The sequence below is a fragment of the Athene noctua genome, chromosome 14, assembly GCF_965140245.1.
Source record: "Athene noctua chromosome 14, bAthNoc1.hap1.1, whole genome shotgun sequence".
Taxonomy (NCBI): Eukaryota; Metazoa; Chordata; class Aves; order Strigiformes; family Strigidae; genus Athene; species Athene noctua.
The window spans coordinates 12333895-12361636 of record NC_134050.1 but is presented as its reverse complement, the minus strand read 5'-3'; the positions used below and the strand labels follow the sequence as shown (position 1 = coordinate 12361636).

Here is a 27742-nt window from a genome sequence, read left to right as displayed (position 1 = left end):
AGGGGCGCGGGCGGGCTCGCGCTCATGAATATGCAGCAGCAGCAGCCGCGGCGGCGGGTGAGCGGGGGTCGCTCCCCTGGGCCGGGCCTACGGGAAACCGGGATCTCCCCTCCCCCCCCCCCCCCCCCTTTCACTCCTCCGGGCCCGCTGTGGCCGCTGGGGCGAAGCCGCAGGCCGCCGCGGGCGGGAACAGCGGGCCCGGCGCTTTCCCTCTGTCCCCAAAATCGAGTGGGGGGCTCTGTTGCCACGGCGACGGGCCTAGGCCCCGCGGGCTGCGGCCTACCCAGCTACTCGAGCGGGGGCTTCGTTGCCGGGGCAACGGGGGTAGGCCCCGCCGGGTGAGGATTTAGGGCGGGTGACGGGGCACAACGGGACGGACCCGCATCCCGGGGCGGGGAGCGGGGCCTCGTCACCGTCCCGGGGCTGCCAAGGGGTTGGGAGACGGGCCCGATGGCTTCCAGATGGGGGTTGGGGCGGCGGTGACGCCGGTTTCCCCGTGGAAGGAAGGGAGGGGGTGTCTGTGTGTGGGGGGTGGACCCCGGCGGGGCAGGAGGGAGCGAGGCGGGGGGAGGAGGGGAGAGGAGGGCAGGGCCGGGAGGAGGCACCGAGCGGGTTTTTCCTGTCCCCGCAGCCCCGGTGAGTCACGGGAGCGGCGGCAGCGTGAGACCCGTGGGGACGGCACCCCCCCGCGCTCCCCGCCCGCCCAGCGCCCCCCCCCCACGTGTCCACGGCCCGCCCCGGACATGAGGCTGCTGTGGGGAAGGTGAGCGGGGCACTCCACGGCCCCCCCAGCGGATGGTGGGTGGGCACTGGGGGGTGCCTCCGGCCCCATGGGGGTCAGGAGGGGCTGGCTGGCACCTCCGGGGCTGCGGGGGGGGCTGATATGCGGTGCCGGGGGTAGGCACAGGCGAACCGGGGAGGGTGTGCTGGAGGGGGGGGGGCTGAGGTGGTCACTGGGGCAAAATGGAGTTTTCGGGGGTCGGTACAGGTTGGTGGGGGTGACACGTGTGTGGGGACAGGCCAGAGAGGGCCGGTACAGGTAGAGGAGGAAGCGCAGGATGTTTGGGGGTGTCATGGTGTGCGGGCGCCAGGCCGGGGTACACGCGATCGCCGACGTGTAAGTGGGGGTGCAAGCAGAGGGGGGTTTGCCGCGGCGTTTGGGGTTCCTGTGCTGTGCCCGGTTGGCGCGGGTGAGCTGGGGTGGGTGTACGAAGGGTGGTACCGGCGGGGAGAGGGTTGGCGGTGGTTTGGCACGCTGTGCCGCACAGGTGGACGCGAGGGTTGGTGCGGGGCTGGGAGGTTGGTGCCGGGGCACAGCAGGGCTGAGTCCCACCGGCCCTGGAGCCCCGGCGAAGCGACGCTCCCTGAAACGCTTCCCCCTCCCTCCTTTCTCCCCAGGGGTTGACCCTGCACCGTGTCTGCTGAGCCCCGGCCCCGCTTTCGCCATGGCCTCCCAGCCGCAGCCCCTGCACCCTGCCTTGCCCAGTACCGGAGGGGCCGGGCTAGCGGCTGGCAGCCCCGAGAAAGGTCTGTCCTGGGTGGGAGGCGGGGCTGGAGAAATCGGGGTGCTGGGGGGCTTTGCCAGTCTGTTCTGCACTGGGAAAGCCCCCCTGGGGATGCTGGGCTGGTGCCTGGGGAGCCCAGCAGGGCTGCGGGCCTCCACCAACACGGTGTTTTTACCCCCGCTAGGCACTGCGCGCCCCAAGCCGCCCATACGGCCCAAGCCCCGCGTGCTGCCCAAGCCGGCCATGCCCGCCAAGCCCTCCCTGCCACACGCCCCGCCAGGGCCGCGGCACCCGCGCCCGGAGCTGCCCTCCGCTGAGAAGATGAACCGCCTGGCCGGGCCCCAGCCCTACGGTGGGGGTAGCACGGGGGGGCCCCTCCGGCGTCCCTCCTTCACCCTCAAGTCACCTGAGACCCCCAACGGGAAGGGGCTGCCATCCCCTCTGGTCACAGCCACCGAGGACTCGGGCCCTCCCCCCGGCGAGGAGGTGCCCCCCACCCTGCCAACCCCCTCCCGCAAGGGCCCGGTTCCGTTCAAGGTGACGCCGGTGCCGGTGGCAACCAAACCAGAGAGATTTCCGGGCACCACTGTGGAGGAGATCCTGGCTAAAATGGACAGCAGGGAGGGCCCGGGCAGCCCAGACCGAGCGCGGCTCTCGCCCTTCTGCCCCGATCCCTCCTCTCGCTTCGGCTCCAAGACCTTTGCCGCTTTCCGGAGGCGGCCCAGCGGGGAGGCGGACGCGGTCCCCCCCGGCGAAACCCGCCAGGCACCCCAGCCCACGGTGGGCGAGCTGGGGGTGGGGGACGATGGACGCCCGGTTGCCGAGACGAGGTGAGGGACCGGGGACCGACCCCAGCAAGGGGCGTCGGGGATGGGGAGTGTTGCTCCAAGCTGTCCTGGGGACGGGAATAACGGAGCTGAGGTCTGGGCTCAGGCCACAGGAACGTCCTGGTGGCAGAGCTGCCTCTGTGCCTGCAGCCCCTGAGGGCCAGGAAGGGAGCTAGGCCGTCCCCAGGGCTGCAAATAACAGAGCGGGGAGTCGATTTCCTTGGGAAATGTCCCCTTTTTTCCTACATTTGCTGGGTTTTTTTATTTTTTTCTGCCGGGCCATGCCACAGTAGTGGGCACGGGTGGATCTATGGGTCTCCTGGCTGCAGGATGTCCTGGGTGAAAGCCAGCACTTGGCCACAATCCAGAGAGCTGGGCACCTCTGGGAGAGCGTGACAGGGGCTATTTTAAACCTGACTGTGAGAAACTCGCTCTCCAAAAGACTGAAAACTTTTCGGAAAAGGGATTGCAGCTGATTTGCCTCCCTCCCTTCTGCAGTCCAAGCAGCTTGGTGCCGGTTTCAGGCACGGCTTGCAGTGGTTGGAGGGCCTCTTGCGGTTCACCCAACCCCGTCCTGTGGCCAGAGCGGGTGGTTTGGGGCCGGGCGGTGGGAATTCACACTCCTTCCCCGTTTCTCTCTGGCAGCAGCTCCCCCCTAGCCGGCCCGAGCTGTGCCGGGGACTCCTGCGGACGCCGGAGGCCGCCGTCCCCCTGTGACGTGAGTTCTCGCCTCGCCCTCCCGCGCCGCGGCGGCTCCGCTCCTGGGCTCTCTCCTTCGGGGCTCTCCTGTCTCCTCCGGGGCTCTGCGGGGTGCGTGTCTCTCCTTTCTCCTCGGGGTGGGGAAGGGGCCACCCACCCCCTGCGCTGGGTGCCCGGGCGCGGTGCCAGGTTATTTCGGAGGGGGTGGCGTGTGCCAGTGCCGCTGCTGAGGCGTGGGCAGGGAGCAGCCGTGAGTCACCAGCCGGGGTTTGGTGACCCGGCAGGTATGTGGCAGGGCAGGGCCTTTCGGGCTCCCCGCCAACCCCCCTCGGCCCCCCCCAGCTGCACTGGGGGTGGTGACCGTGACACCGTGAGGGGGGCACTGGGTCATCCCGGCTCGAGGGACAAACCCTGACAGCTCCAGGCAGGGTGACGCTGGCCAGGGGGTGCCTGGCCCTGTGGTGGGGTGGGAGGGTCCGGGCTTGGGGGGGTGTTGGATTTTACTTCCTCCTGCTTCATTTCCTCCTCTCCATCTGTCTCCATGCTGGCAGAGGGCGGGTGCACGAGGGGGGCAGCAGCGGGGGGCTCAGAGCCGGGGGCCACTGGTTGCTGCCCGGGCTGAGTCACGCAGGAAGCATCCGGGCGCTGGCAGGAAGCGAGGGCACCTCCTGCCTGCGGCCTGGGGAGGGGGGCCGGCCTGAGGGACCCTCGACTGGGAGAGGGGGGCTGCAATTTGGGGGTGGGGGATGCCTGGGAGGTTCCTCCCGAGTGACGTGATGCCCCCCCGACCCTGGCTCTTTCCACAGCTCTCCTCTCTCCAGCCAGGTGCCCTCGGACCCCCGGGCTCCCCGAGGCCTCCCGCTTGCCTGGCCCCTGCCCCGGGGGCTCCTTTCCAGCCGGCCAAGCCCTCCACCTCGGCCCCCGGCTCTCCTGATGCCCCCCCCGAGCTCCCGGCCCCTGGCTCCCCCGAATCCCCCTCTCGGCCTCCAGCTGAGGTCTCCGCTGCCTCCATCCAGGCCCCGGGTGCTCCCTCCTCCTCCTCTGAACCCCGGCCTAGCGCATCCCTCTCCCCTGGCTCCCCCCACACTCCTGGGGAGGGATCCCCTGATACTGTCAGCCCCCCTGGCACTCCCGAACTGCCCCCCAGAGTCACCTGCCCCCCTGGCTCTCCCGAGGCTGCCCCTGAGTATCTGGGCTCCCCCAGTCCCCCCCCAGAGCCCCGTGCCAAAGCCTCCCGTCCCCCCGGCTCCCCGGAAGGACCTGATGACTCCCCGGTGTCCCCACAGTCCCCCAAGGGTCCTGATTTCAGCCCCCCTCCCCCTTCCAGGGACTCGGGGCTCCGGCGCTCTTCAGAGGGGGTGTTGCAGCCCCCACCTGCGGGACAGGGCTTGGGGGAGCTCGGGGGCTCGCTGAGTGCCCTGCCCCGGCCCGGGGACCCCCTCTCAGAGCAGTCCCTGGGCAGCGAGTCTGGCTGGAGCCTTTCCCAGTCCTTCGAGTGGACATTCCCCTTGCGGGGGGCGCGGCGGCTAGCGTCCCCCCCCCGCTCCCCCATCCGAGAGGCAGCTGACTCGGGGCTCTCTGAAGAGGGCGAGTCGGACCGGGAGGATCCTTCCCCCAGCCCCCCGTGCTCCCAGGGGGACAGCGGATCCGAGGCGGTGGCTGGTAGCCAGGAAGCGGAGGGGTCTCCTTGTCCGGGGGGTCCTGTGGCCCAGCGAGAGGCAGAGGAGGAGGAGGAGGAAGAGGAGGCAGAGCAGGATGCCACCCTGCCCTGCTCCCCTCTCTGCGTGATGGAGCCTGAGCCCCCTGCCCAGCCCGGCCTCCCCACCAAGGAGGATCTGGCTGGCTCGGCTTGGGCACTGGCGGGCAACTGCCCCACAAGCCTGCAGGGTCCCGGCGGGCCTGGCCACAGCGAAGCATCCTCGAGGGGCCCGGACCCCCATGCCGACCCAGGCTGGCTGACGGAGCTGCTGGCATCGCCGGGGGCCCATGCCACGGGGCACGGCTCTCCAGGCACGGAGGGGCCGGAGGTGAGGGGGGGTCAGGGTGGCACTGGGCCCCATGCTGGGCAGACGTGGGGTGGGACGTGGTGGGGCCGAGTGGGAGTGCACCATGCCAGGGTGGGGAGGGGAGGTCAGGTGGCAGCATCTGGCCACCCCCAGGACAGGTCCCAGCTCGTGCTGTGTCCCCCTGACACCCCGGGATGTTTCCCCCCAGCTTTTCCTCTCCAAGTCTCCTCTCTGCTGCCTGGGCTGGGGCTGCTGCCCTCTCTGATCCCCTCTGACTTCCTTTAATTGTCTCTCTCCACTCAACCCCTTCTAACCCTGTCTCCCCCTTCTTCTTTCCACCTTCTAATTCCCTTGTCTAACCCCCTCTCCCCCCCTCTAATTCCATTTCTCTCTCTGATTCCCTCTCCCCTCTCTAATGCTTCTCCTCTCTCTCATCCCCTCTCCCCTCTTTACCCCTTCTAATTCCCACTCCCCCTTCGAATTCCCTTTAACTACCTCTAACCCCTCTCCCCGCTCTCCCCCAGGACCTGCTGGGCTGGTCGCGGAAGGACCTGTGCAGTGAGTTCGGCATTGGCCACCCTCCCCAGGCCGGCGCCTTCGACTGGACCCATGAGGCTGCACCCAGGGAGAGAGACTGGCCCGGTGAGACGGAGCGGAACCGCGAATTAGGGACCAAATCAAGCTGGGATGGTGCCTGCGGCGTCAGGGATGGGGACCAGCAGGACGGGCCCTTCGGCACCGCCAGGAGGGACTGGGGCAGCGACTACGAAGGGACAGAGCTGACGGGGGAGAGGAGGCTGGGCCGTGGCGACTGGCCCACACCCCCTTGTGCAGGGGAGAGCTGCCGGCAGGATCGAGACTTTGGTGCCAGCAAACCCAAGTGGGGCACGAGCTACGGCTTGGGTGGTGCGGGCGGGGAGGAGCTTGGCACTGGGGAGGCTGACTGGAGTGGCGGCTACGGCATGGGGCACAGCCAGCAGCGGGACGAGGGGCCGGGCTCTGGGCGGCCTAGCTGGGCTGGCGGGTATGGCACCAGCAACACACAGGGGAAGGATGGGGAGCTCAGCCCAGACTGGGCCAGTAAATACAGCAGCAGGGATGGTGAGGCCAAGGAGAAGGATTTTACGCTGGGCTGGGCTGGCAGATCCAGCACCGGGGACACTGGGAGCCCAGAGAAGGAGTTCAGCCCCAGCAGAGTGGCCTGGGACAGCAGCTACAGCCCTAGGGACATGGAAAGCCAGGACCGGGAGTTCAGCCCCAGCAGACCAGCCTGGGACGATGGGTTCAGCGCTAGGGACGAGCCCCATGATGGGGAGTTCAGCCCCAGCAGACCAGTTTGGACTGGAGAGTACAGCGCCCGCGACATGGAGAGCCAGGACCGGGAGTTCAGCCCCAGCAGACCCGCCTGGGCTAGCGACTACCACAGCAGGGCCATGGAGAGCCAGGACCGGGAGTTCAGCCCCAGCAGAACAGCCGAGGCTGGCGAGTACGGCACCGGGGATGGGGAGAGCCGGGATGGGGAGTTCAGCCCTAGCAGAGCGGCCTGGGATGATGGATATGGCACCAGGGACAGGGAGACTCAGGAGCAGGAGTTCAGCCCCGGCAGAGCAGCCTGGGCCGGCGAGTACAGCTCTACGAATGCCCACGAGGAGGACAGAGAGTTTAGTCCCGCCCGGCTGAGCTGGGCTGGGGAGCATGGCCTTGGCCAAACCGAGCTGGCCGATGCCTTTGGCATCAGGGAAGACAACCCGCCTGGCCCCCACAGCCCCGACACCCCAGCGCAGGAGCCGGGCTGGGGCAGCACCGACCGGTGGGAGCGCGGCGCCGCCGAGAGCAGGGACTGGGCTGGGGAGCTCGGGGGCGCCCAGCGCCACAGCCAGTTTGGCACCATCGGGACGGAACAGGCGCCGGATCCCTGCAGCGCCATGGCGGTGGCCAACGGCTCCGCGGCCTGGGCCAGCGCGAGGAGGCCGCTGCAAGACTGGCCTGGCGATCTTTCCTTTGGCAGCCCGGAGGCCACCGGCTGGGGCCCAGGCCTGGGCAACCTGCCTGCTGCAGGCAGTCTGGGCCAGGCACCAGAGGCCGGACTGGGCGAGCCGGGCTGGAGCGCAGAGCTGCGCGACGCCGAGGCCAAGCGCCGGGAGTGGGCCAGTGCGTTCGGCGCCCGCTGCGCGGCCCGCAGCCGAGACTGCGGCGACGGTGAGCGGAGCCCAGGAGGTGACGGCGGCTTGGCCGATGGGTAAGGAGGGTGCTGGTGGGGGGAGCCGTGCTGCGGTGGGGGCTTGGGACGCCACGTGCGTTGTCCTGCCGTGCCTCGCTCGTTGCGTGGGCTGCCAGAGCTCCTTCCCCAGCTGCTGCGTCCCCCGCCAGCCCCATGGCCGCAGCAGGGATGGTTTGAGGGACTGGGTTTTGATTTGTCCCGGCGGGATCTGCCCTCTCAAGGTGATCCAGAGGGGATGATGCTTTCGGGGGACCCTCCCTCCAATATGAGGGTAGTGCTGGCGTTCCCTCAGTCCCCCAAAAAATGGCAGAATTACCCCCGTGTGATTACCGCTCGTCAGGATGTGGGAACCCTGATTTCAGCCAAACTTGTGGAGCTGTGAATTCCGCCCCCCCCCCCCCCCCCCCAAATTCCCTCAAATAAATAAATTTTCCATAAATTTCCTCAAATTGCCTGAAAAGGATTCCAGGAGGAGGGAAGTGAAAGCCCCAGGGGCCTCTGGAAGGCCCTAGCTGGGTCGACCTGCGTGGGGCAGCAGAGAGCCCCCACCCCCTGCCCTGGGAGCTGTGCGGTTTCCTGCTGCCGGCGCCTTCCTGCACTCCGGGTGGTTCCGATCCTCCTTCTCCTCCTGTCCCTTGGGGCCCCTTGGTTGCCTGGTCGCCCCCATGGCCACCTCCTGGGGGCCGGTGACCCTCCTGGGGGGGCCCGATCCCTTTATCTGCCACAAGGGGGGGAGTTGGCCCCAGTACCCTATTTGTCTGGCAGCCTCACCCTTCCCACCCCGATTCTGCCCCAGCCTTTGGGACGGGGTTTTGGGGGAACTTCCCAGAGGCGCCTCCACTTTGGTGTGACATCCTGGGAGAGGGGAGAGAGTACTGGGCACCCGGCTCCTCCCCTGCCCTCACGGGACCAGCGTTTGCCCTCCCCGTGCCTCAGTTTCCCCTGGAGGCTGCCGGAGGCAAGGCTGGGGGCAGGGGAAGGGGTTCTGTGACCCCAGTGCAACTCTGGGCTCTCGTCTTTGTCTCCCCGAGCAGAGCCATCCATCTCTCTGTCCCCAGCCCACTGACAGGTGACGCTGCGGAGCCCCCCCGGAGCGAGCCACCCAGCCCCAGTGAGGAGGAGAGGGACCTCCCCGAGGCGGCCGCTGCCCCTCCGAGCCCTGGGGCCTCCCTGCTGCCGCCGGAGGCTGCCACCGGGACCTTGCCAGACATGGGGAGCGAAGGGGACCCCTCGGAGCACCCAGACGGGGGGAGACCACTGAGCTGGGAGGAGGAGCAGCTCTCCCTGGATGCCCCCCAGCCTGAGGGGCCTGCAGACGGTGCTGAGCAGGAATTCACTTTCCTGGAGGTGAGTGGGGTGGGGGCTGCTTCCAGCCCCCTTGTGCGGCGCTGGGTTGCTGCTCTGGGTCTGGGGAGCAGATTTCCCCTCTGCCCCCGAGGGGTCTCCCAGGGGTGCTGTGAGGGGGTCTGTGAGCACGCTGGCTGGGGTGGGGGTCCTGGGGGTCTCCGGGGCCGGGCACTGACCTGTCCCTGTGGGCTCTGCAGGACACAGAGGTCCTGGACAGCAGCGTCTACCGGTGCAAAGCCAACCTGGGCCGCAAGCGCCGACACCGGGCGCCGGCCCTCCGCCGCGACGTCACCTCGGAGGGGGACAGCTGGATCTTTCGGGACTCCACGGGTGAGACAGAGCCCCCCGGGCCGCGGTGATGGGAGGAGAGGGGCGGTGAGGCCGCTTCTGTGTGGCAGAGGGGTCTCGTGATGACACTGAACCCCACGTCCTCTCCGCAGAGCCCCGTCCTGCCCGTCCAGCAGCATCCTCTGATGAGGAGACGGCGGAAGAACCCAAGAGCCGGCGGGTGCGTGCGTCCCCTTCGGGGAAGGGGGTGAAGGTGCCGCTTTTCCCCGGCCTCAACGCATCTGCCCTCAAGGTGGGGCCCTCAGTGAGGGGGTGACGTGAGGGGGGGAAACTGGGGCAGGTTGGGACTGGGCGGAGTTGGCCAGAAGCAGGTGGGGAGGCGATTTGGGGGGGGGCAGAGCACCTCATGCCCCCTGACCCCAATCCTCTGCACCCAGGCCAAGCTGAGGGTCCGAAACCGCTCAGCTGAGGAGGGGGCAGTACCGGGGGACAGCAAGACAGCCCCCCCCAAGGACTCCCACGTGCAGCGCTCCAAGTCCTGCAAGATCCCCAGCTCCAGCGGGAAACCCCTGGCACTACCCCCCAAGCCGGAGAAGTCCTCAGGGTGAGTGTTGGGGCGTGGGACCCTTGGGGGGGACGTGTGGCGGGTCTGGGGACAGATGAGGCCGAAGCTGTGGCTGTGGGGAGGATGCTGAGGCGGGTGAGATGCCGGGGGGCTGTTCCCCAGTTCCATGCTCCGCTGGAGCTGTTCCGAGGTGGCTTTTACCAGAGGCACGAGGGTTTTGGGGTGCTTCAGAGGCATAAAGGGGTCTTGGGGGGCGCTGGGGCTGTCATGGGCCGCAGGAGGCTGGGCTGGGCTCAGTGGGAGCTGGGTGTGGGGGGGAGGCTTTGCTGGGCCCGGCTTTCCCAGGGCCAGTTGCCTGGTGAGCGGGGCTGCTCCACCCGAAACGCTGCCTGGGACTGAGCCCTTAAAGGCCCAGATGGTGTGGCAGCTGCCCGCATTCCCTGCCTGCCCGCTCTCCCTGCCCAGCCACATCCCCGGTGGAGCAGAGATCAGCCAGGGGAGCCCCTCCTGGCCATGCCCCTGGGGGTCTGTCTGGGCCCCGGGGGTGTTCTGAGGGGGCTCTTTCCAACGCTGTGCTGACCCCTCCCAGGGCCGATGCCTCGCCCCCCCACTGGCTGCAGGCGCTGAAGCTGAAGAAGAAGAAACCTTGAGCAGGGTGAGTGTGGGAACGGGGCTGGGGAGGGGGACAGGGACAGACCCCAGCCCACGCGGGATGCTCCTGGTGCCTGGGGCAGGGCGTGGCGGGGGGCTGGGTCACTCCGGGGGGGTCCTCACCCTCCCTCCCCGCTGTGTCTCTTCCAGGCTCGCTCTCTGGCCCGCGACTGTCCCCAGGATCGGGCCCTGCCCCCTCCCCACGCCGGGGCCGCTCACACACCTCTATGCACTTTGTACGATGCTCGCAGGGTCCCCGTGTCCTCCCCCCGCATCACTGCCGTTTCCCTCCTGGCCCACAGGCCCCCCCCAGCCTTCCCCCTCCCCTTGTCCCTGGATCCCCAGGCAGGGGTGTGGGCAGCAACCCCCCCTGTCCCTTCCCCTCACCCTCAGACGGAGTTTGGTGCCACTTTGACAGGACAATAAAACATCGTTGGTTGGTTTGGGGGGTCCCGGCTCTTCTCTCAGCCCCCGAGGGGGGGGCACGCGCTGCCCTGGGCGCTGCCAGCAGGAGGAGCTCTCTGCCCGCGGCTGGGGCCGGCACCCCCTGCCCTGCCTGCCCTGCCAGGGCACCCGTGGGTGCTGCCTGGCTGGGGGGCAGGGTGGAAACACCCCACGGGTGTACCCTGATCCCCTCTGGGTAGACACGTGCGAGGGCAGCGTGGGTGCACTTCCACGTGTGGCAATTGCGGGCCCACATGGCCCCCCCCAGATGACACGGCCACATGCTGCACCCTGTATGTACCCCCCCCGAGCATCTCTGCAGCAGTGGCCCCTCACATGCTTCCCTTCCACACGTGTGTGTGCGTGTGTGCTTCTGGCCTTGCATGTGAACTGCCCGTGCTAGCCCCCAATGGCCAACACCCAGCACCAAATGGCAAATGGCCAACACCCAGTTGTCAATGGCCAACACCCAACGGCCAACACCAAATGGCCAACAGCCAGCACCGAATGGCCAACACCGAATTGTCAATGGCCAACACCCAACAGCCAACACTGAATGGCCAACACCGAATGGCCAACAGCCAACACTGATCGTGGCCACGTCCTGCCCCCCCAAAGGGGAACCCCTCTGACGGAGGAGGGAGATCTGGAGGAGGGATGTGGCCGAGGGGTTGTGGCGTGAGCAAATGCCAGCTGGTTGCAGAGGAAGTCGCCAAATCTCGACTCCCTGCAGCCAAATCTCGGCCTCTTCCCTGGGCGGGGCCAGCCGTGGGCTTGGCTCTGCCCCCCCTCCCCAGGGAGCTGCTGGCTACCAGAGCCGCAGGCTACTGGGCCCTGGGATTTACTGCCCAGGGATTAGGAGTGATGGTCCCTGGAGCCCCTCACTGCTGCCAGGGATGGGGCTGGGGGTGCCCAGGACAGCCTGTCCCCCTCCATGGGGAAAGGGGCTCTTTGCAGAGCCCCACACTGCCCCCAGCCCCCCAAAACCCCCTCCCTGGTCCCCCTGGCTGTGTTCCCACTGCCTGATGGCGTCACAGATAACAGTGTCCATTATCAGCGGGTGATAACACCCCCCTGCTGCTCCCCTCTGCCCTGGCCACAGCAAACCCAGCCTGGGGGTCACCCCGGGGGTCACCCTGGAGCCAGGGATGCCGCCAGGACCCCCGGGGGGCAGTGAGGGCTGCGCACGAGTGGAGCTGCCCCCGGTGTTGGGGCAGCAAGGGGAGACAGGGGATCCTCCATCCCCCACCAGCACTGATTCCTTGGCAAGGCCTGGCCACAGCAGGGCTGGAAAGGGTTACCTTGTTCCCCGGCACTACCCACGGGGGACAAAAATAACTGAAATCGTTATTAATAGTGATCCTGGAACCGGCTGGAACATCTCCCTTTGTTACAGTTCCTGGTGATACCCAGGGTCTAATTAGCATTTCTTTTATTTCCCCATTTTATCCCATTTATTAGCTAATAAGCTTAAGTAACGTCTTCCTCGGTGTAGGGGGGGTCCATTCCTTCCTTAAACAAACTTTGGGTTTCAACAGCAGCCATCACATTCACACCTCAATTTGTAGCAGCTTTTAAATTCAATTCTTCAAAGATAAGACCCGCTGGCCTTAGGGCGGGTTAACGTGGGCCTCTGCCATGGCCATCTCAGCTCATTAGAATATTTTATTATTCATTATCTCCCTCCCATTAAGCCCCAGTTCCCTGATGGTTTGGGGGGACTGTTTTGGTGGAGGCTGCGCCCACCGCTCTGGCTCCCACTGCCCCCCCTGACCCACACCCCTATTTCCCAGCCCCTCTCTCTCCCGTACTGCTCATTTTTTCTGATTTTGGAGACCCCTTCAAGCTTTCCCCCACCACTTCAGCCGCTGAATCACCCCACCACCCCCTTTCTTTACACCACTTTGCCGGGAAAAGGGCCCTGCTGCCACCCCCCCCGTCCCTCCCCCCGGTTCCTCCACCGCCAGCACTTGCGTTTTGCCCTTCGCTGCCTTCCCAGCCTGTTCCTCTCCTGATTCTCCCATTCCGACAGCGAAAGGCACCTCCGCTCCTCTGGCTCCTTGGCCCAGCCCAGCCCCCCCCCGCGCTTTCCCGGCCCCCCACTCGTGGCTTTTCAGACTTTTTGCAAAGTCCTGCTCAGTTTCCCCGGTGCTTTTCCCCAAAGCTGTAATTGCGAGAGTTCAGCCCTGGTGGGACGACCCTGTCCCATGGCTCTGCTGTGCCCTGCCGTGGCAGGGAGCTTCCTCCTCCCCCTCTTCCCTCCCAATATTTTTTTTTTGGGGTGAGGGTGAATTTTTTTCTTCTTTCATGGCTCAGCTGAAGGCGTTGCTGCATTTGGCTCCTTTACCAGGCGGCGAAGCCTGTGCAGAACCAGGGCGCAGCAAGGGCTCCCCATTGCCCTTTGGCTGAAAGTGCCTTAAAATGGTCTTTTTGTGGGCTGGGGGGGTCTTGGTGCTTCCCCACCTCAAGATTTGGTAAATGCATAAAGATCTCCCCAGAATATCACGCTTGAAATAGGCCCCTGGCAATTTGGGACCCTCCCGGTGCCACAAGTGTTTGCAAAACGCAAAACCCTGGGAGCAAAATGCAAAAATCCCCAAAGCCAAATGAGGGACACGGCCCCCACCAGCGCGACACCCCCCTGCAAAATGCCGACGCGACGGTCCGTACACGAAGCACAAACCCCGATGTGCAAAACGCGGCAAATCCCGAAGGCAAACGGGGGCTGGCGGGGCCACGGAGCCCTGCCCGGGCGCCTGGGGGTGAGCGGGACCCCCAGGAGGCAGCTGCCCCGCGGCGGGGGGACGGGGGTTATCTTGGGGGTTGACACTTTGACACTTGGGTGAGAACGTGGTAAAACCCCCCAGGAAGGGGCCAGATGGAGAGCGGGGAGGGGGAGCTGTGAAATTTCCCACGGGGGCTCCCCCCCGGCCATCCATCCTGCCCGTCCCATCACAGAGGAGGGCGGAGGAGGAGGAGGAGGAGGAAGGGGAGGTAACGCGGTGAGATTCGCTGGGCCGGGCTCAGAGGGCCGGAGGAGCTCGGTGAGCCCGGGATGAGCTGAGCTGAGCTGAGCCCAGCCCAGCCCAGCGGCCAGCGGGATGGAGGAGGCAGCGGAGGCCTACAGCTACGGGGACAACGAGACGGAGTGCGAGTACACGGAGTGGGGCCCCTCGCTGGCCCTGCTGCCCACCATCTACCTGCTGGTCTTCCTGCTGGGCACCGCGGGCAACGGGCTGGTCCTCTGGACCATCTTCAAGGGCGGTCGGGACCGCCGGCGCTCAGCTGACACCTTCATCGCCAACCTGGCTGCCGCCGACCTCACCTTCGTGGCCACCCTGCCGCTGTGGGCTGCCTACACCTGGCTGGGCTACCACTGGCCCTTCGGCACGGTCGCCTGCAAGGTCAGCAGCTACCTGGTCTTCGTCAACATGTACGCCAGCGTCTTCTGCCTGACGGGGCTGAGCTTCGACCGCTACCTAGCCATCGTCCGGCCCCTGGCCACAGCCAAGCTGCGCTCGCGGGTCAGCGGGCTGGTGGCCACGGTGGCCCTGTGGGTGCTGGCGGCTCTGCTGGCTCTGCCAGCCCTGGTGCTGCGGCGGGCGGCCGCCCTGGGGGGGGACACCAAGATCACCTGCTACATGGACTACGGGGGCCTGGCCGCCCCGGGGACGGAGGGCGCCTGGGAGGTGGGACTGGGGCTCTCCTCCACCGCCCTGGGCTTCGTGGCCCCCTTCGCCGTCATGCTGACCTGCTACTTCTTCATCGCCCGCACCGTGGCCAGCCACTTCCGCCGGGAGCGGGCCGAGGGGCCCCGCAAGCGCAAGCGCCTCCTCACCATCATCACGGTGCTGGTGGCCACCTTTGGGGGCTGCTGGTTGCCCTTCCACCTGGTCAAGACCCTCTACGTCCTGATGGACCTGGAGGTGCTGCCGTGGTCCTGCGGCCTCCACACCTTCCTCAACAACCTCCACCCCTACTGCACCAGCGTCGCCTACATCAACAGCTGCCTCAACCCCTTCCTCTACGCCTTCTTCGACCCCCGCTTCCGCCACGCCTGCGCCGCCCTCCTCTGCTGCCGGACCCCCGGCCCCGGCACCGAGCGCTCCGCCAGCTACTCCTCGGGGCACAGCCACCCCCCCGGCGGCAAGGGGGGGCTGGCCCCGGGGGGAAAGCTGGACCCCGCCACCCAGGAGACGCTCTTCCGCGCCTAACCCCCCCTCCCCGATCCACCCCTGGTGCCCCCCGAGCTGGTCTCCTTGGGGGGACCCCACCACCTCCTCCTCACCCCAGAGCCTGGCTTGCTCTGGGGACACCCCCCACCCCACCCCCCCGCACTGGAAAGCCCTGGTCATGGGAAGGGGAAACTGAGGCAGGGGCTGGGCAGACCCTGGGAGGAGCCCCTGGGGGGCTCGGGCAGGGGCGGCTCCCCCCAGCACCCTCAGGGCTTTGTATTTAGTGACAAATAAATGAATTTTGGTTTAAAAAGGAGCAGGGTGTGTGCAGTTCCCTCTGGGGGGATGGGAGGCTGTGGGGTTGGGGAGGGACACGGTGTGGGGGGGCATGGAGGTGTGTGTGGGGCTATGGCTGGGTTTTAGGGTGTGCATGAGCAGGAGGGGTGTTGCACATGTCTGTGTGTGTACTATGGGGTGTGCCTGCACCCCGCGGCTGCCTGTGTCCCCTCCTGGGTACCCCACAGCCCCCACAGCCCCCGCTGGGGGATCAAGCCCCGGGCAAACCCTCCCTGGTCTCTTCCCTAGCACATGCTTTGGGAAACACAAACGTTCCCACCTCAGCGCTCCCGAGCATCGCAGTGTGCCGGGATGTGGCTGTTTTAACACCAAAATAGCACAACATCCACCGCCCTACATCCCCCCCCACCAAGGGTCCGGCCGTGGGGTGGGCACCCTCCTGCCCCAGCCCCCCCCCTAACCCCAGCAGCTCTGATTGCATCAGGCAGCTGCCCTGTCCCACCAAATCTCATCTCATTTTCGGGCTTTTCTCCTCCTTATGTGAGGGCAAAACAAGCCCCGGGTGACTCACCCCTGCGGTGCGAAGATGGGGTGCTGATGCTGTTACACACCCAGCACCCGATGGATGGGGTCGAGGGACCATGTGGGTTTGGACCGGGGGATTTTGGGTGCTGGGCAGGACAATGGCCCAAGCTACCCCGGGATTTTGATGAGCCACCAAATGGCTCCTCTCCCATTTCCCCCCCCTGCCCCCGCTGCTTCCTGAGGCTTTGCTCTAAATAAATCTTCCCCCTATTTGTTATTTACATCCTTCATTTACTTGTGATGAACTATCCTGTCTCCTCGACCTTTGTTCCCGCTTGGAAAGGATGCAGCATCATTACTGGGTTCCTTGGGAAGCTTCCCGTCGGGGGGGCTGTGTTAACCTTCCCGCTTGCCACCACCTGATTTTGGGAGCCAGCCCAGCCAGAATCATCCCTCCTTGGGGAATGGTCTTTTGTCTCAATGAAGTAAACGGGGGTGGTGGCTGGTGGGGGCTGTGGTTTGGCTAAACTGCCCCGAGGCAGAGGGTTGGGAGCCTGTGGTGGCTCTTCTCACCCTGGCTGGGGATTTTTAGGGGCTGTCCCCAGGTTTCTGATTTGGTCTAAGAGCCAGGGGGCATGCAGGGGGATGGGAATGGAAAAGCTGCCAAGGCCTGAAGGGAACTTTGGGAGAGAAGCATGTTTACGTTCGAGGTGCCTTCCAGGCTCGCTTGCCCTGGAGAGGCCCCTTGATGCTGCTCATCCGTCTGTCCATCTGCCAGTCCATCTGTCCATTCACCAATCCATCCGTCCCTCCCTCCTTCTCTCCCTTTCTCCCTCCATCCCATCAGCCTCCCTCCCCTCCCTCCCTGCCTCCCTCCAACCATCCGTCAGTCTCTATTTATCCCTCTCTCCCTCCATCCCTTCATCTCTCCTTCCCTCCCTCCAGCCCACCACCAGCCCCAAATGACCCAGCACTGAAGGGGGTGACAGGGGCCCCGTTTTTTGGCGAGGAGCTGCTGAGGGAGGTTTCCTCCCCGGCACGGTGGCCGGCGCGGAAATGGCTGCAGGGCTCCCTGCCAGCGGAGACGGGAGCCGCCGACTTTCTATCCGCCTCTTGGAGATTTCCCTTTCCCTTCCAGGAGGGAAATGTTTAGCTGAGGAGTCTCTGGGGGGAAATGCAGCGACACTTCAGAAAAAAAAACAAGGCCAGAGCCGGGGGGGAGGGAAGGGGCAGCGGGGCCTGGACCACCCGTCGGAAGGAGATAAGGAAGGTGTTGCCTTCCTGTGGCAGCGCAGTGGAGGAAAGATGAGGAGAGGAGATAGAGGGGGGACAGCTGAGGACCATGGGACAGGGGGATGGGGAGCAGGACCCTGCTGAAACCGGGACCATCCTCGGGAAACCCTGGGAAGGCCAGGGAGCAGGGGGGGTGCTCCCCTGGGGTGAATCTGGGGATCCTTGAGCCCCAAGAAGCGATGCTTTGGCTCGCTGCAGCAAGCCCAAGCCTGTCTGGGGTCTGTGGGGCACAGCTGTGTGTCCCTAAATCATGTGCTGTGAGGATGTGGCGCTGGAAAAAAAGGAGATTATTCCACATGGGGACCTTCGGTCGGAGCAAAAAGTGTGGGGGGGCTGCAGTAGGGAGACACAGGGTGATGAAGCACAGCCAGCAGGGACAGGGACAGGGGCAGGAGCCAGCTCCCCTGCACCCCAGGGAGCCTCCCAGCCCTGAGCTACCAAATGGCTAAGCAGGAGGTTCAATCCCTCCCCAGCATCCCACCTGGGGGGGTGCCGAAATAATTTGGCCGTGTGCTAAGCCAGTCTGATGTCCCCGGGTGTCCCCTTTGAAGTGACCTCCTTGTTTACAGCCCAGCTCTGGGCTGCCTTCACACATCCCCCCGTCAAAGCAAACAGAGCGGGGACCCCGCATCCCCACGCCATGGTGGGGAGGGGGGTCCAGCTCTGATTTGTGCTGGGAAAATGTGGATTTGCTGAAGCTGTTCTTCCTCACTGCGCAGAGGAGCTTTTGACAGACCTCGTGGCTCAGAAATAGCCAAGAAAATAAATGGGGTGAGAGCTGCTGGCTTTTGGAGTGGGTGACAGGGCGGGGGCTGTTTCAGGGGTGTCCCCACTGTGCCAAGCCCTGAGCAGCCCACCCGAAATTTGGTCCCCAACACCCCTTGGGGGGCTGATTCTCCCTGTGTTTGGAGAAGAAAAACCTTCAGGTGGTTGTGGCAAGTGCTGGGGGCTCTGGGGAGGGAGAGCATCATCTGTGAACGATGAGGTGGGGGTTAAAAGAGAGAAAATTGAGTGAAATGGAGGAGAGAGTTTGGGCTTTTTTTTCCTCTCCTCTGTTTCCAGAGGTTCAAGGGCCTTCAGCTGGCCAAGAGGCAAAAGGTTGGGAAGAGCTACAGCGTGGGACCCCCGAGGGTCTGGTTGTCCCCACAGCCTGGTGTGACCCTCCTGGGTTGGGGAGGTGATGAGGTAGGAGGGAGGGCAGAGAAAAATGAGTGAAAAAGGTGGTGGAGGGAAAATTTGGGTCAGGGGGGAGGTTGGGGAAGGAAGGTGGGGATAGAGTATGTGGAAGGGTGGATGGATGGAGAGACGGATGGACGGACAGACGGATGGACGGACAAGTGTTGGGATGGAGGGGAAGATGGGTGCAGGTATAGAGGGATGGAGGAATGTCTGGAAGGATGGGTGGAAGGACGTACAGACAGATGGACAGCGGGAGGGACGGGTGGGTGGACATCAGCTGGCTGCAGCGGTTCGGGGGGAGAGGCAGGGCAGCGCGCGGGGTGCAGGGGGGCACCGGGCACCCCACGGCCGCGGAGGCGGGTGCTGCCAACAGCTGGTGAGCCGGACGGCGCCGAGCAGGCTCAGCCCGTGACACGGGTGGGCAACGGGAGCTGCCCGTGGCAACCCCCCCTCCCCGGCGCCGACGCTGCACAGCTGCTGCCCGACCTCTTGCAAAAGGCGAAGGAGCCCCCTCGTCCCCCCGCCTGCACGGCCCCGGGGCAGGAGGGGGGTCCCAGGGAGCAAGGTGACACGGCGGTGACCCGGCAGCCGGCAGCTGGGCCCCACCGGGGCCGGGAGATGCAGCCGGAGGAATAACAGGAAGCGCCGGGAGGGCAAAACACCACTGATGCCTTCTGCAGGTTGTGGGCCACCGCCCTCCCCGCCCCGCACACGCGTGTCCTGCTGCACATGCGTGTCTGTGCTGCACACACGAGTCCCCGCCACACCCGTGTTCCCACCGCACACGCGTGTTCCCACCACACACGCGTGCGGCCCCGAGCTGGGCTGCGCTGATGCTCTTTATTGTTGAGGTTCAGCTTTGAAAAAGTGCTCGCTGTTTTACAAAAGTCCGCGGTTATAAAATGTTGCTCTGTACAAAGACCCCCGGGCGGGGGTGTGTGGTTTTCGGCTTTTCCCCCTTTGCCTTCACCACCCACCCACGCTGGGGGTAGTGTGGAGTGGGGGGAAAGGGGGAAGGATGGAAGGAGGAAAGAGCAGAAGAGAACAAAAGGGAAGAAAAAAAGAAAAGAAAGAAGAGAAAAAAAGAAAAAAATAAAATGGAAAAAAAGGAAAGGAAAGGAAAGGAAAGGAAAGGAAAGGAAAGGAAAGGAAAGGAAAGGAAAGGAAAGGAAAGGAAAGGAAAGGAAAGGAAAGGAAAGGAAAGGAAAGGAAAGGAAAGGAAAGGAAAGGAAAGGAAAGGAGGAAAGGAGGAAAGGAGGAAAGGAGGAAAGGAGGAAAGGAGGAAAGGAGGAAAGGAGGAAAGGAGGGAAGGGATAAAGAGATAGAGAAACAATAAAAGAAAAAGACAAAGAAAAAAATAAAAAGAAAAATAAAAAGAAAAAAAGAAAAAAAAAAGAAAGAAAGAGAAAAGAAAAAGAGGATGAGGATGAGGCAAAGGGAAGGAGAAGCCGGGGGGGAGGGCAGGGTGGCTGCGTCCATGGCCAGGTACTCCACAGCTCACTGCAGGGAGGAGGTGGCCGTGACGTGGGGACAGGAACACCCACCCGTCCTGGGGACACCCATCAAGGGGCCCAGCCGGGCAGACGCTGGCAGAGTCCGGCACCCAAGGGTGGGTCCCTGCCCTCCCCGCAGCGGGACAGGGCGAAGCGCAAGGGCCAGGCCATTTTTGCTTTGGAAAGAGAAAACGGGTCTGGCCGGAGAGCCGGGCGCTGGGGATGTGTTCGCTCTTGCTCCGCTGGCCCCGCAGCATGGCCAGGAGCTGCCGGCGGAGGGACACGTCTTGTCCTTGGCGTCCAGAGGGTGTCTGGGGGGGATGTCTCAGACTTACCAAAAAGAAAAAAAAAAAAAAAAAAGGGAAAATAAATGAAAAAAGAGCCCAGAGCTGGGGGCTGCTGCCCTCCTGTGGGCGTGGGGCTTGTGGGTGCAGCCACGATGGGGGTGCAAGCTCACCGTGGGTGCAAGCTCACCGTTGGTGCCATCTTGCTGGGGGTCCTGCCTGATGGGGGGCACAGGCACATCTCACCACAGCCCAGGGTATCCGGTCCCGGGGCCTCCCCCGTCTCCCCCCAGCTCGCTCCGGGAGCTCGGGCGAGGCCCCGTCCCCAGGTCTTACCCCTGGTGCCACCCTGGGGTGCTGCCGCCTGCACCCAACCCACTGCCTCCACGCTGCTGCCAGGGGGTCCCAGCCCCGGGAGATGCTCAGTGGTGGGGGTGGCATCACCGATCCAGCACATTGCCTCATTTTTCCCTGTTTTTGCCTTTTTTTTGGTGGTTGGTTTGGTTTTAAACTGCACCCACATCTACACTCTGCCTCCACGCAGGGCGGGATGCGGTAAGAAAATCAAATAACTCACGGGCCGACCCTTCCTGGGGCTGCAGGGCCCCCATAGCCCCACTGCCGTGCGCTGGCCGCAGGACTGGCCACCAAGATGGTGTGAAACACGCCCAGGGGGATGGCAGCCACCCAGGCCGGACAGAGGGGTCGTTGGCTTGCTTTGTATTTTTTTTTCTCTTTTTTGTCTTTTTTTTTGGTGTTCCTTTTGCCTCCCAGCTGTCCCAGAGTGGCGAGCAGGGATGAGGTGAGGGGGTCCCCCGGCGATGCCCAGTGCCCGGTTTGGCCCTGAACCTGCACGAGACTTTGGAAGAGAAAGGCAAGGACCGAAACGTGGCTGGGAGAGAACCCTCTGGGAGATGCTCACAGCTCGGCCTGCCACCAGTGCTGTCCCAGCACGGCCCGGTGTCACCGGCAAGGCGCAGGTGTCCCCCGGGTCCCTCCCACAGGAGCAGCGTTGCTGAGCAGGGTGCTGGCACCAGGTCCTGGGCTTGGCCCCCCCCGGCTTTTCGGGGAGGCGGGAGAGCGTGGGCAGGATTCGGCGGGGCTCCACCGGTGCTGCTTTTGGAATGAAAGCAGGGATTTCCTTGGTGGAGGGTGGCTGGTGTCCCTCAAGGCCGCTTTTGGGAGTCTCTCTCCCAAGGAGAGGGGTTTGCTCCCTGCTGCAGCCCCCGGCCCCCACTGACCGGGGCCGCACAGAGGCTCCAGTGGGGCCCCTGTGCCACTGCCTCCACCAGCCCTGGGTAGCAGGAATGGGGGGTTCAAAGCTCATGGTGCTGTGGGGGACAATCCTGGAGAGTGCCTGCTGGGGCAAAAACTCCCCATTTTCGGGCAAAAGGAAGAGGATCCATCCCCAGGTCTCCCCTGCCATGGCAGGGCCAGTGTCTTGAGGGCCACCCCGACGCAGGGGGTGGCGGGAGGGGACGAGGACAAGGCACAGTCCGGCGTCCCCACAGGGGGGTGGCCAGGTTGGGGGGGATGTCGGCGGTACCTAAACGTCCTCGTCCTCGCTGGCCTTGCTCCAGCGGTGACAGCAGTTGGCAGTGATACCCAGCAGGAAGTTGGTGGCCACCGAGGCGATGGAGACGACGAAGCCGACGAAGGCGATGAAGAGATAGTCGTCCAGCGTCAGGGTGAGGTGGCAGGCCTGGAAGCTCTCCTCCGTCAGGGAGAGCAGGGGGGCTCCGGCCACCTCGGGGGGTGCCCGGCACTCAGCCAGCTGTGAATCTGCCGGGGGAGCGGCGTCAGGGCTGGCCACCCCCCCCCAGAACGAGAGGGGTGTCAAGGGTGGGGGGGACACAGGCGGGACCTACCCGAGGCGCAGCGCTGGATGCGTCCCCGCAGCCACTTGAGGAAGGGCTCCATGGCGCAGCCGCACACCCAGGGGTTGCCCCCCAGGCGCAAGCCCACCAGCCCCGGCAGCCCCTCCAGGGCGTCCAGGCTGATGGCCGACAGCCCCCCGTAGCTGAGATCCAGCTCCCGCAGCTGCGCCAGCCCGCGGAAGGCCTGGGGGTGCACCCGCCGCAGGCCGGGGTTGTGGCTGAGGTCGAGGCGCAGCAGCCCGCTGGCCTCCAGGAACATGTCGGCCGCCACCGAGCTGAAGTTGTTGTAGCTGAGGTCGAGGTGGGCCAAGCGCCGGGCGCCCAGGAAGAGCCCGGCCGGCAGCGCCGCCAGCGAGTTGTTGCGCAGGTCAAGAGCCCGCAGCTGGCCGTAGCAGGCCAGGTAGCCCGGCGGGATGCTGGCGATGCGGTTGTGAGCCAGGCTGAGGTTGCCCGTGTCCAGCGGCAGCTCGGGGGGCACCGAGAAGAGCCGCTGCCCGCTGCAGTCCACCGCCTGCCCGTGGCACGTGCACAGCACCGGGCAGCCCGCCCCGGCGCCCGCCGCTACCGCCGCCGCCGCCGCCACCAGCCAGGGGCCCAGCAGCATGGCGGGGCGGCGGCGAAGCCCCAGCCGGCGGGGAGGCCCGGACCCTCACGGGGTGGCGGGGGCCATGGCGCTGCGGGGAAAGGGCCGCCCGCCCGCCCGCTCAGGCCGAGGGCCGCCGGCAGCGGCGGTGGGAAGCGGGGCCGGGCGACGAGCTACCAGAGTGATGCGGCGGGCGTGCCGGCGGCATTCGGGGGGCAGGATCAATCCCCCCCGCCGGGGGCACGGCGAGCCCCGGGGCGGCGGTGGGGACGGCGTCGGGCCGTTTTCGGCTGCCTGCGAGGAAGAGGGGCGGGAGGAAGCCGTGCTGGCCACACGCCCTGATGGGGGGGCCGCGGCTCGTGGCCATGTGGGGCACCTCCCCGTGCCCCCCCCGCTCCCCCCCGACGGGGCCTCCCCACTCCTCCAACCCCATGCCCAGGGGATTTCAGCCCCAAACCAGCCCCCAGCCCTGCTGACCTTGGTCAGCTCAGCCCAGCTGGTGGTGGCCAGAGCCGGGGGGGTGCCCACTCCCCAGCCTCCCTGCCAGCCCCCGCCGCTCCCGGCTCAGCCCAGTGCTGGGGATGCCCTCCCCGCCCTCTCCCGTGGGGATAACACACCCCCCCCCGCCCCGACACCCATCCGGGGTCCCCCCCAGCCTGATCTCACCCCCCGCCACCGCCTGCCCATCTTTGCTCCTTCCTCCCTCGCCGTGCCCTCCCCGGCTCCATCCTCGCCCCACCACCCCATCTTACCGGGGCAGGGGGATTGACACCGCCGCTACGGCCACCCCCCTTCTCCCCAGGCCCCCAGTGCCTCTGGCGGTGCTGGGGGTCCCCCGGGGTACTCACGTCGGCGGGGGGGGGTGAGTGGAGCTGGGCTCCCCACGGCCGTGGGGCCGGGGTGGTGAGGTGGGGGGTCCCCAGGCGGCTGCCCTCGCCCCTGAGGCTGACAAGTTGGGCGAGTGGCTCCTGCAGCCGCGGCCAAGGCTGCTGCCGAGCCTGGCAATGGGAGCAGGTCTTTCCCCACCTCCTTCCTCCCCTCCTCCTCCTCGTCCTCCCTTGTCTCTCTCTTTCTCTGTCTCTTTTTTTTTTTTTTTTCTCTCTTTTTTTCCTTGAGGGCCAGATACTGACGTTTCGGTGTCTCTTAGCAACTGCCTCCACATCTCTGAGCAACAGGAGAGCGGGATGCAGAGCCGCCAGAGCGATGGAGACGGCGGAGGGTAGAAATGCCCCCGCCCTGGGGACACCCCAACAAGGGGGGACCTGCACCCCAATGTCAGAGGCACCCGGGTGGGATGGAGTGGGAAGAGGGGTGGCATCCCACCCCCTGCCACATGCTCGGCCCATCCCCAGCCCTCCCTGCACCCCCCGGCCCTGGGAAGCATCCCCTGTGGGATGGGGTGAATCAGGGTTTCCCGGCCTCTGAAAACAGAAACAAATTACGTATCGTCAGAGTGGAAAAATAAGGCATCCCTGATCAAAGCAGGCGCGACGTTACCCGAGTGTTTTCAGCCCAGTGCTCCCAGGCCACAGGGACCCGCTGGCCTGGGGGGCTGCAGCAGTGCTGGCTGCAGCATTTCTACTGAAAACCCTGCTGAACCCACACACAACCCCCCTCCAGCCTGCTATAAGCTGAAACGAGGTTTTTTTGTTTTGTTTTTTTTTTTTTCCTGCTCGCAGACCTGGAAAATGCCTCAGGTTGATGCTGATTGTTTTGCTCTGCACAAGCTGAAAATTTCTGCCTCTCTTTGCCTTTTGGGTGGGGAGGGGGTGAAGCGGGTTTTAGCAAGCCACTCTCCTGCCCGCGGCTGGCTTTTGACCATGGAAATGGCCGGTTTGGATCACGAGGGTGCTCATGTGTTGCAACACCACAGCTACAGCACTGTTGAAAAGGAAGCACTTTCAAAACCCAGGCTGCCGGCACTCGGTGTGGAAGGTTTCCTTGTTTTAATTTTCTCCTGATGTTTTCATGGAGTTGCTCCTTTTCCCAGCTGAAACCTCCGGCCCCATCCCAGTGTTTCAGCAGCATCACCCAGGGGGTTGTTTGCTCCCCACGTCCCGTGGGATGGCCGCTCCTTGCCGCGGCGCCTGCCTCTCCCCATGGTGGCTATTAATTGGTGCTGCTCATAGCCTGGGCTCCCAGCAGGCTTCAAGGGAAACTCCAGGAGCCGAATACAGCCAGACATCCCAGGAGCCAGCTGCAGCTCAGGCAGACACATAATTAGAGATAAGACCAAGCCTGGCTGCAGACCTCTTCCCAGCATCTATTTGTGCAGAGTTTTTTTCCACTCCCCCAGCGTTGTGGGCTACGTTGGCACCAAATAAACTGGTCAATTACCCCGACCGGGGTCTGTCTGCACCACAGTGGAGCTTGGTTGGTGGCCCCCTAGCCAAACCCTGTGGTCACAGACCTGGGGACACTGCATGGCCAGGTATCATCCCTGGGGGAGATGCCACCCGCACTCCTGGAGCCGAGGTCAGGATGCTCAGCTTTGGGGTGAGAAGGATCTGGGACTTCCCTCCACCAGCTCACCCACAGACCCCCCCTGCGAGAGCCCAGCCCCACCAAAACAGCATTTCTAGGACAAAAACACAGGCGGGAGAGCACCGGCTTTTTGGATGATTGCTCCAAGCTTGCTTCCAGCCTTCCTTTTCAATTTTTCTTCTCCCTCCCATTTCTGGGGGGCCGTTGGCAGTGAGGCAGCCCCCTGTCTCGCAGCCAGCTTGACAAGGCTCAGCCCCGATTGCCAGCAGCCACCAGCCAGGCTCCCCCCAGTCCCAGGAGCCTGGGATGGCTCCGAGGAGCCTGGTTCGATACATCTGCTTTATAGGCAGGGCTTTATCTCTGTCAGGGCAGGCAGCATCTGATAGCCCCCTGCGTTTAATCCTTGTGCACTCAAGCTTTGGAGAGGAGGAGGAAAGGCGAGGAGCCGTTACATCCCCTCTTCTAATGGGTGGTCAAAGCTGTCGGTCACAAACTGGTCAAGGAAGATGATCTTTGCTAATCAGCAGGACAAGGAAATCACCGCCTTTGAGCAAGGACATCTGGGCACTGTTAGACCTTGCAGAGGGTACGTTGCCAACTTGGCAAGCAAACACAAGACATGTGTTTCCTTTGCTGAACTCCCTCATTCTAATACTAAAAATCACACCTGTAGGTCAAGAAGCCCCTTGCCCAAGTGAAGACCCTTCCCCTGAGTGCATGTAGTAGTATTGTGTCAACAGTATTATAAGTGTATGTAAATTACTGACCAATCATTGTAGAGAGGATGGACCTGGAAAATTACTAACTCTGCAAGTTTTGTCTATAAATATAGCATAAAAAGTTCCGTTGGTGAGCTTGATTTATAGGAAACTACTGAGCACTGAGGCTTGTGCAACCCTAAGATTAATAAGTAATGTCTCTCCTGAGTGTGTGATTACTGACCTGCTGCACAGCGGGCGATGAACCTGCTTCCTGGACAGGCAGGTCAGCTGCGGTGACACTGGGAGCAGCTCCTCCGCCCCCTCAAAAAAAATGAGGTTCACTGTATCTGCCTCCACTGCCAGCACCCTGGCATGAAACAAGGCTGCGTACATCTTTCCATGATGGGGAGCAAAAGGGAAAGCTCGGGCATGTGGGAGCCCTCGCCAGGCTTCTGCTGCTGAGCGCCACCCATGGGTTTCACCTTCTGCCAGAGGAGCTGTGTCTGCAGCGTGGGATGACACGGTTTGGTTTCGGGCTGCCAGCGAGGCCCCATCCCCGCCCCAGTGGAAGCAGCACCCGCAAAACCACATCCCCGTGTGCCCACGGCGAGGCAGAAAGTTCAGAGTCAGGGCAGACGTGCCAGCCTGCGCGGCCTGCAGCAATAAAATCAGACTGGCTTTCAGTTTCCCCAGCATCAGTCTCAGTACACTAGACCAGTCCTTAACATTTTTTATCACTGCCGTCCTGCCACACTCCACAGCCGTTCCCGAGTTTGCACTACTCTAACCCAGCCTGGCCACCGTCGCTGTAAGATGGGTGAAGCTCAGGGAAACGGGAGCACACTGGGATCCCGGCAGCAACGGGGCTTGGCCTGATGTCGGCTTGGGTCTCTCCACTCAAGATACTTCTGTCCTCTGGCTGACACTCTGTAATCACGAGCTGCTGGTAGAAATCCCAAACCCAAAGTGCCTTTCTAAGTCAAGCGTGGCACGTCCACACCAAGGTGGGGTGTTACAGTTTCAAAAAGCTTCGCCATCGGCCAAGGTTTTGCTCTTGTGTGCTTTGTCTTTGTGCTGCTCAGGACACGTGTCCTGGTTTCAACTGGGATAGAACTAATTGGGTTTTTTTCCTTCCTCCTTAGTAGTCAGAATAGTGCTGTGTTACACATTCAGTACAGGATTTACTATGAGAAGGATGTTGATCATGCACTGATGTTTTTAGCTGCTGCTGAGAAATCAGTGACTTTCCAACTCCCCATGTGTTGCCCGTGTGCAGGTGCACAAGAAGTTGGGGGGGAGCAGATCCAGAGCATGGACCCAGACTGGCCACTGAAATATTCCATATTGTACAACATCTTGCTCGGTGTGTGTCACCAAAACCTGGTAAATGCGGAACTCCTTAACGCTCAGCTGAGTATTAGAAAGGAGGCGCCAGATGCATGGGGGATTGTTCCTCTTATCACACACACCAAAAGACAAAGGCACACTCCTTATATACATTAAAAGAAATGAATATTCATGTCGTTTCTGAGAAGCACCTGTCTATTTCCAGACAATCTAACGCATATGTTAATACATTGCGCAAGCTGCTAAACCTGGGGAAGGGTCTCTGGCGGTCGTCCTGGGGCAAGGACCTGAACCCGCTTTGCCCGTACGTGGTAAGTCCCGGGTTGGACACGCAGCCTCACTCACCGTGTTCCCTCTGCGCCTGTACACAGGGGCCTGTTACAATTCGAGCTGGTCCTTGACACTTGGCTGATGTGCAGACTCCTCACCCAGCCCGTGTCTCTCAGAGGCAGACATCTGCACAGCTGCTGCCTTCACCAGTTTATCTCAAGGGCTGTTTTTTCACAACATATAGATGGGCGGTGATGGGGAAGCTCCGCTCAGATTCTCGGGATGATGGTTTCAGGATTCTCTCTTCTCTGGGATCACTAGCCAGGACCAGGCTGGGCTTAGGCCAGTCTGTGGTGAGCAATCGCACTGTGCATTACCTGTTTGCATTTTCTACTATTACTATTATTATTATTAATATAATTTAATTTTATTTCAATTATTAAACTGTTTTTATCTCAACCTACAAGCCTCCTTACCCTCCCAACACCCGTCCCCATTCCTGGGGGTACGGAGTGAGCGGCTGCGTGGTTTAAGCCGGCTGGGTTTAAGCCATGACAATGCTGTGGCTGCGGTGGCTGAAGCTTCCCCTCCGGACACTTTTTTCTGCAAACACCATTAACAGCAGCAGGAGCTGTAGGTGGGGCAGCACCTGCTCTTGGTTTCTTCTCACACTCTACACTG

General features: G+C 63.7%; 3 protein-coding genes across 5 annotated transcripts; 2 read left to right on the top strand and 1 right to left on the bottom strand.

Annotated features, from left to right (window-relative positions):
* The first annotated feature begins 728 nt into the window (after positions 1-728).
* On the top strand, positions 729-10539 carry TNKS1BP1 (tankyrase 1 binding protein 1). The gene is given in 13 exon segments (XM_074918181.1): positions 729-746; positions 748-763; positions 1399-1527; positions 1690-2335; positions 2978-3050; positions 3838-5058; positions 5562-7276; positions 8293-8605; positions 8803-8935; positions 9046-9185; positions 9331-9497; positions 10048-10113; positions 10260-10539. Coding segments are annotated over 12 exon segments (4617 nt in total). The 5' UTR covers positions 729-743; the 3' UTR covers positions 10109-10113; positions 10260-10539.
* A 3027-nt stretch (positions 10540-13566) lies between these two features.
* Positions 13567-15017, top strand: APLNR (apelin receptor). The gene has a single exon (XM_074918146.1). The coding sequence runs from the start codon at positions 13655-13657 to the stop codon at positions 14765-14767; it is 1113 nt and encodes a 370-aa protein (XP_074774247.1). The 5' UTR covers positions 13567-13654; the 3' UTR covers positions 14768-15017.
* Positions 15018-19325: 4308 nt separating this feature from the next.
* LRRC55 (leucine rich repeat containing 55) lies at positions 19326-23563 on the bottom strand. 3 transcript variants are annotated; one of them, XM_074918171.1, is made up of 4 exons: positions 23108-23563; positions 21668-22553; positions 19973-21581; positions 19326-19845 (listed from the first exon to the last, which is right to left on the bottom strand). In XM_074918171.1, exons 2-3 carry the CDS (start codon positions 22278-22280, stop codon positions 21346-21348), a joined length of 849 nt encoding a protein of 282 aa, XP_074774272.1. In that variant the 5' UTR covers positions 22281-22553; positions 23108-23563; the 3' UTR covers positions 19326-19845; positions 19973-21345. The 3 variants fall into 3 exon arrangements, with proteins under 3 accessions (XP_074774272.1, XP_074774270.1, XP_074774271.1); XM_074918169.1 differs by lacking the exons at positions 21668-22553; positions 23108-23563 and having other exon boundaries at positions 19973-21350; XM_074918170.1 differs by lacking the exons at positions 21668-22553; positions 23108-23563 and having other exon boundaries at positions 19326-19826; positions 19973-21350.
* Between the last annotated feature and the right edge of the window lie 4179 nt (positions 23564-27742).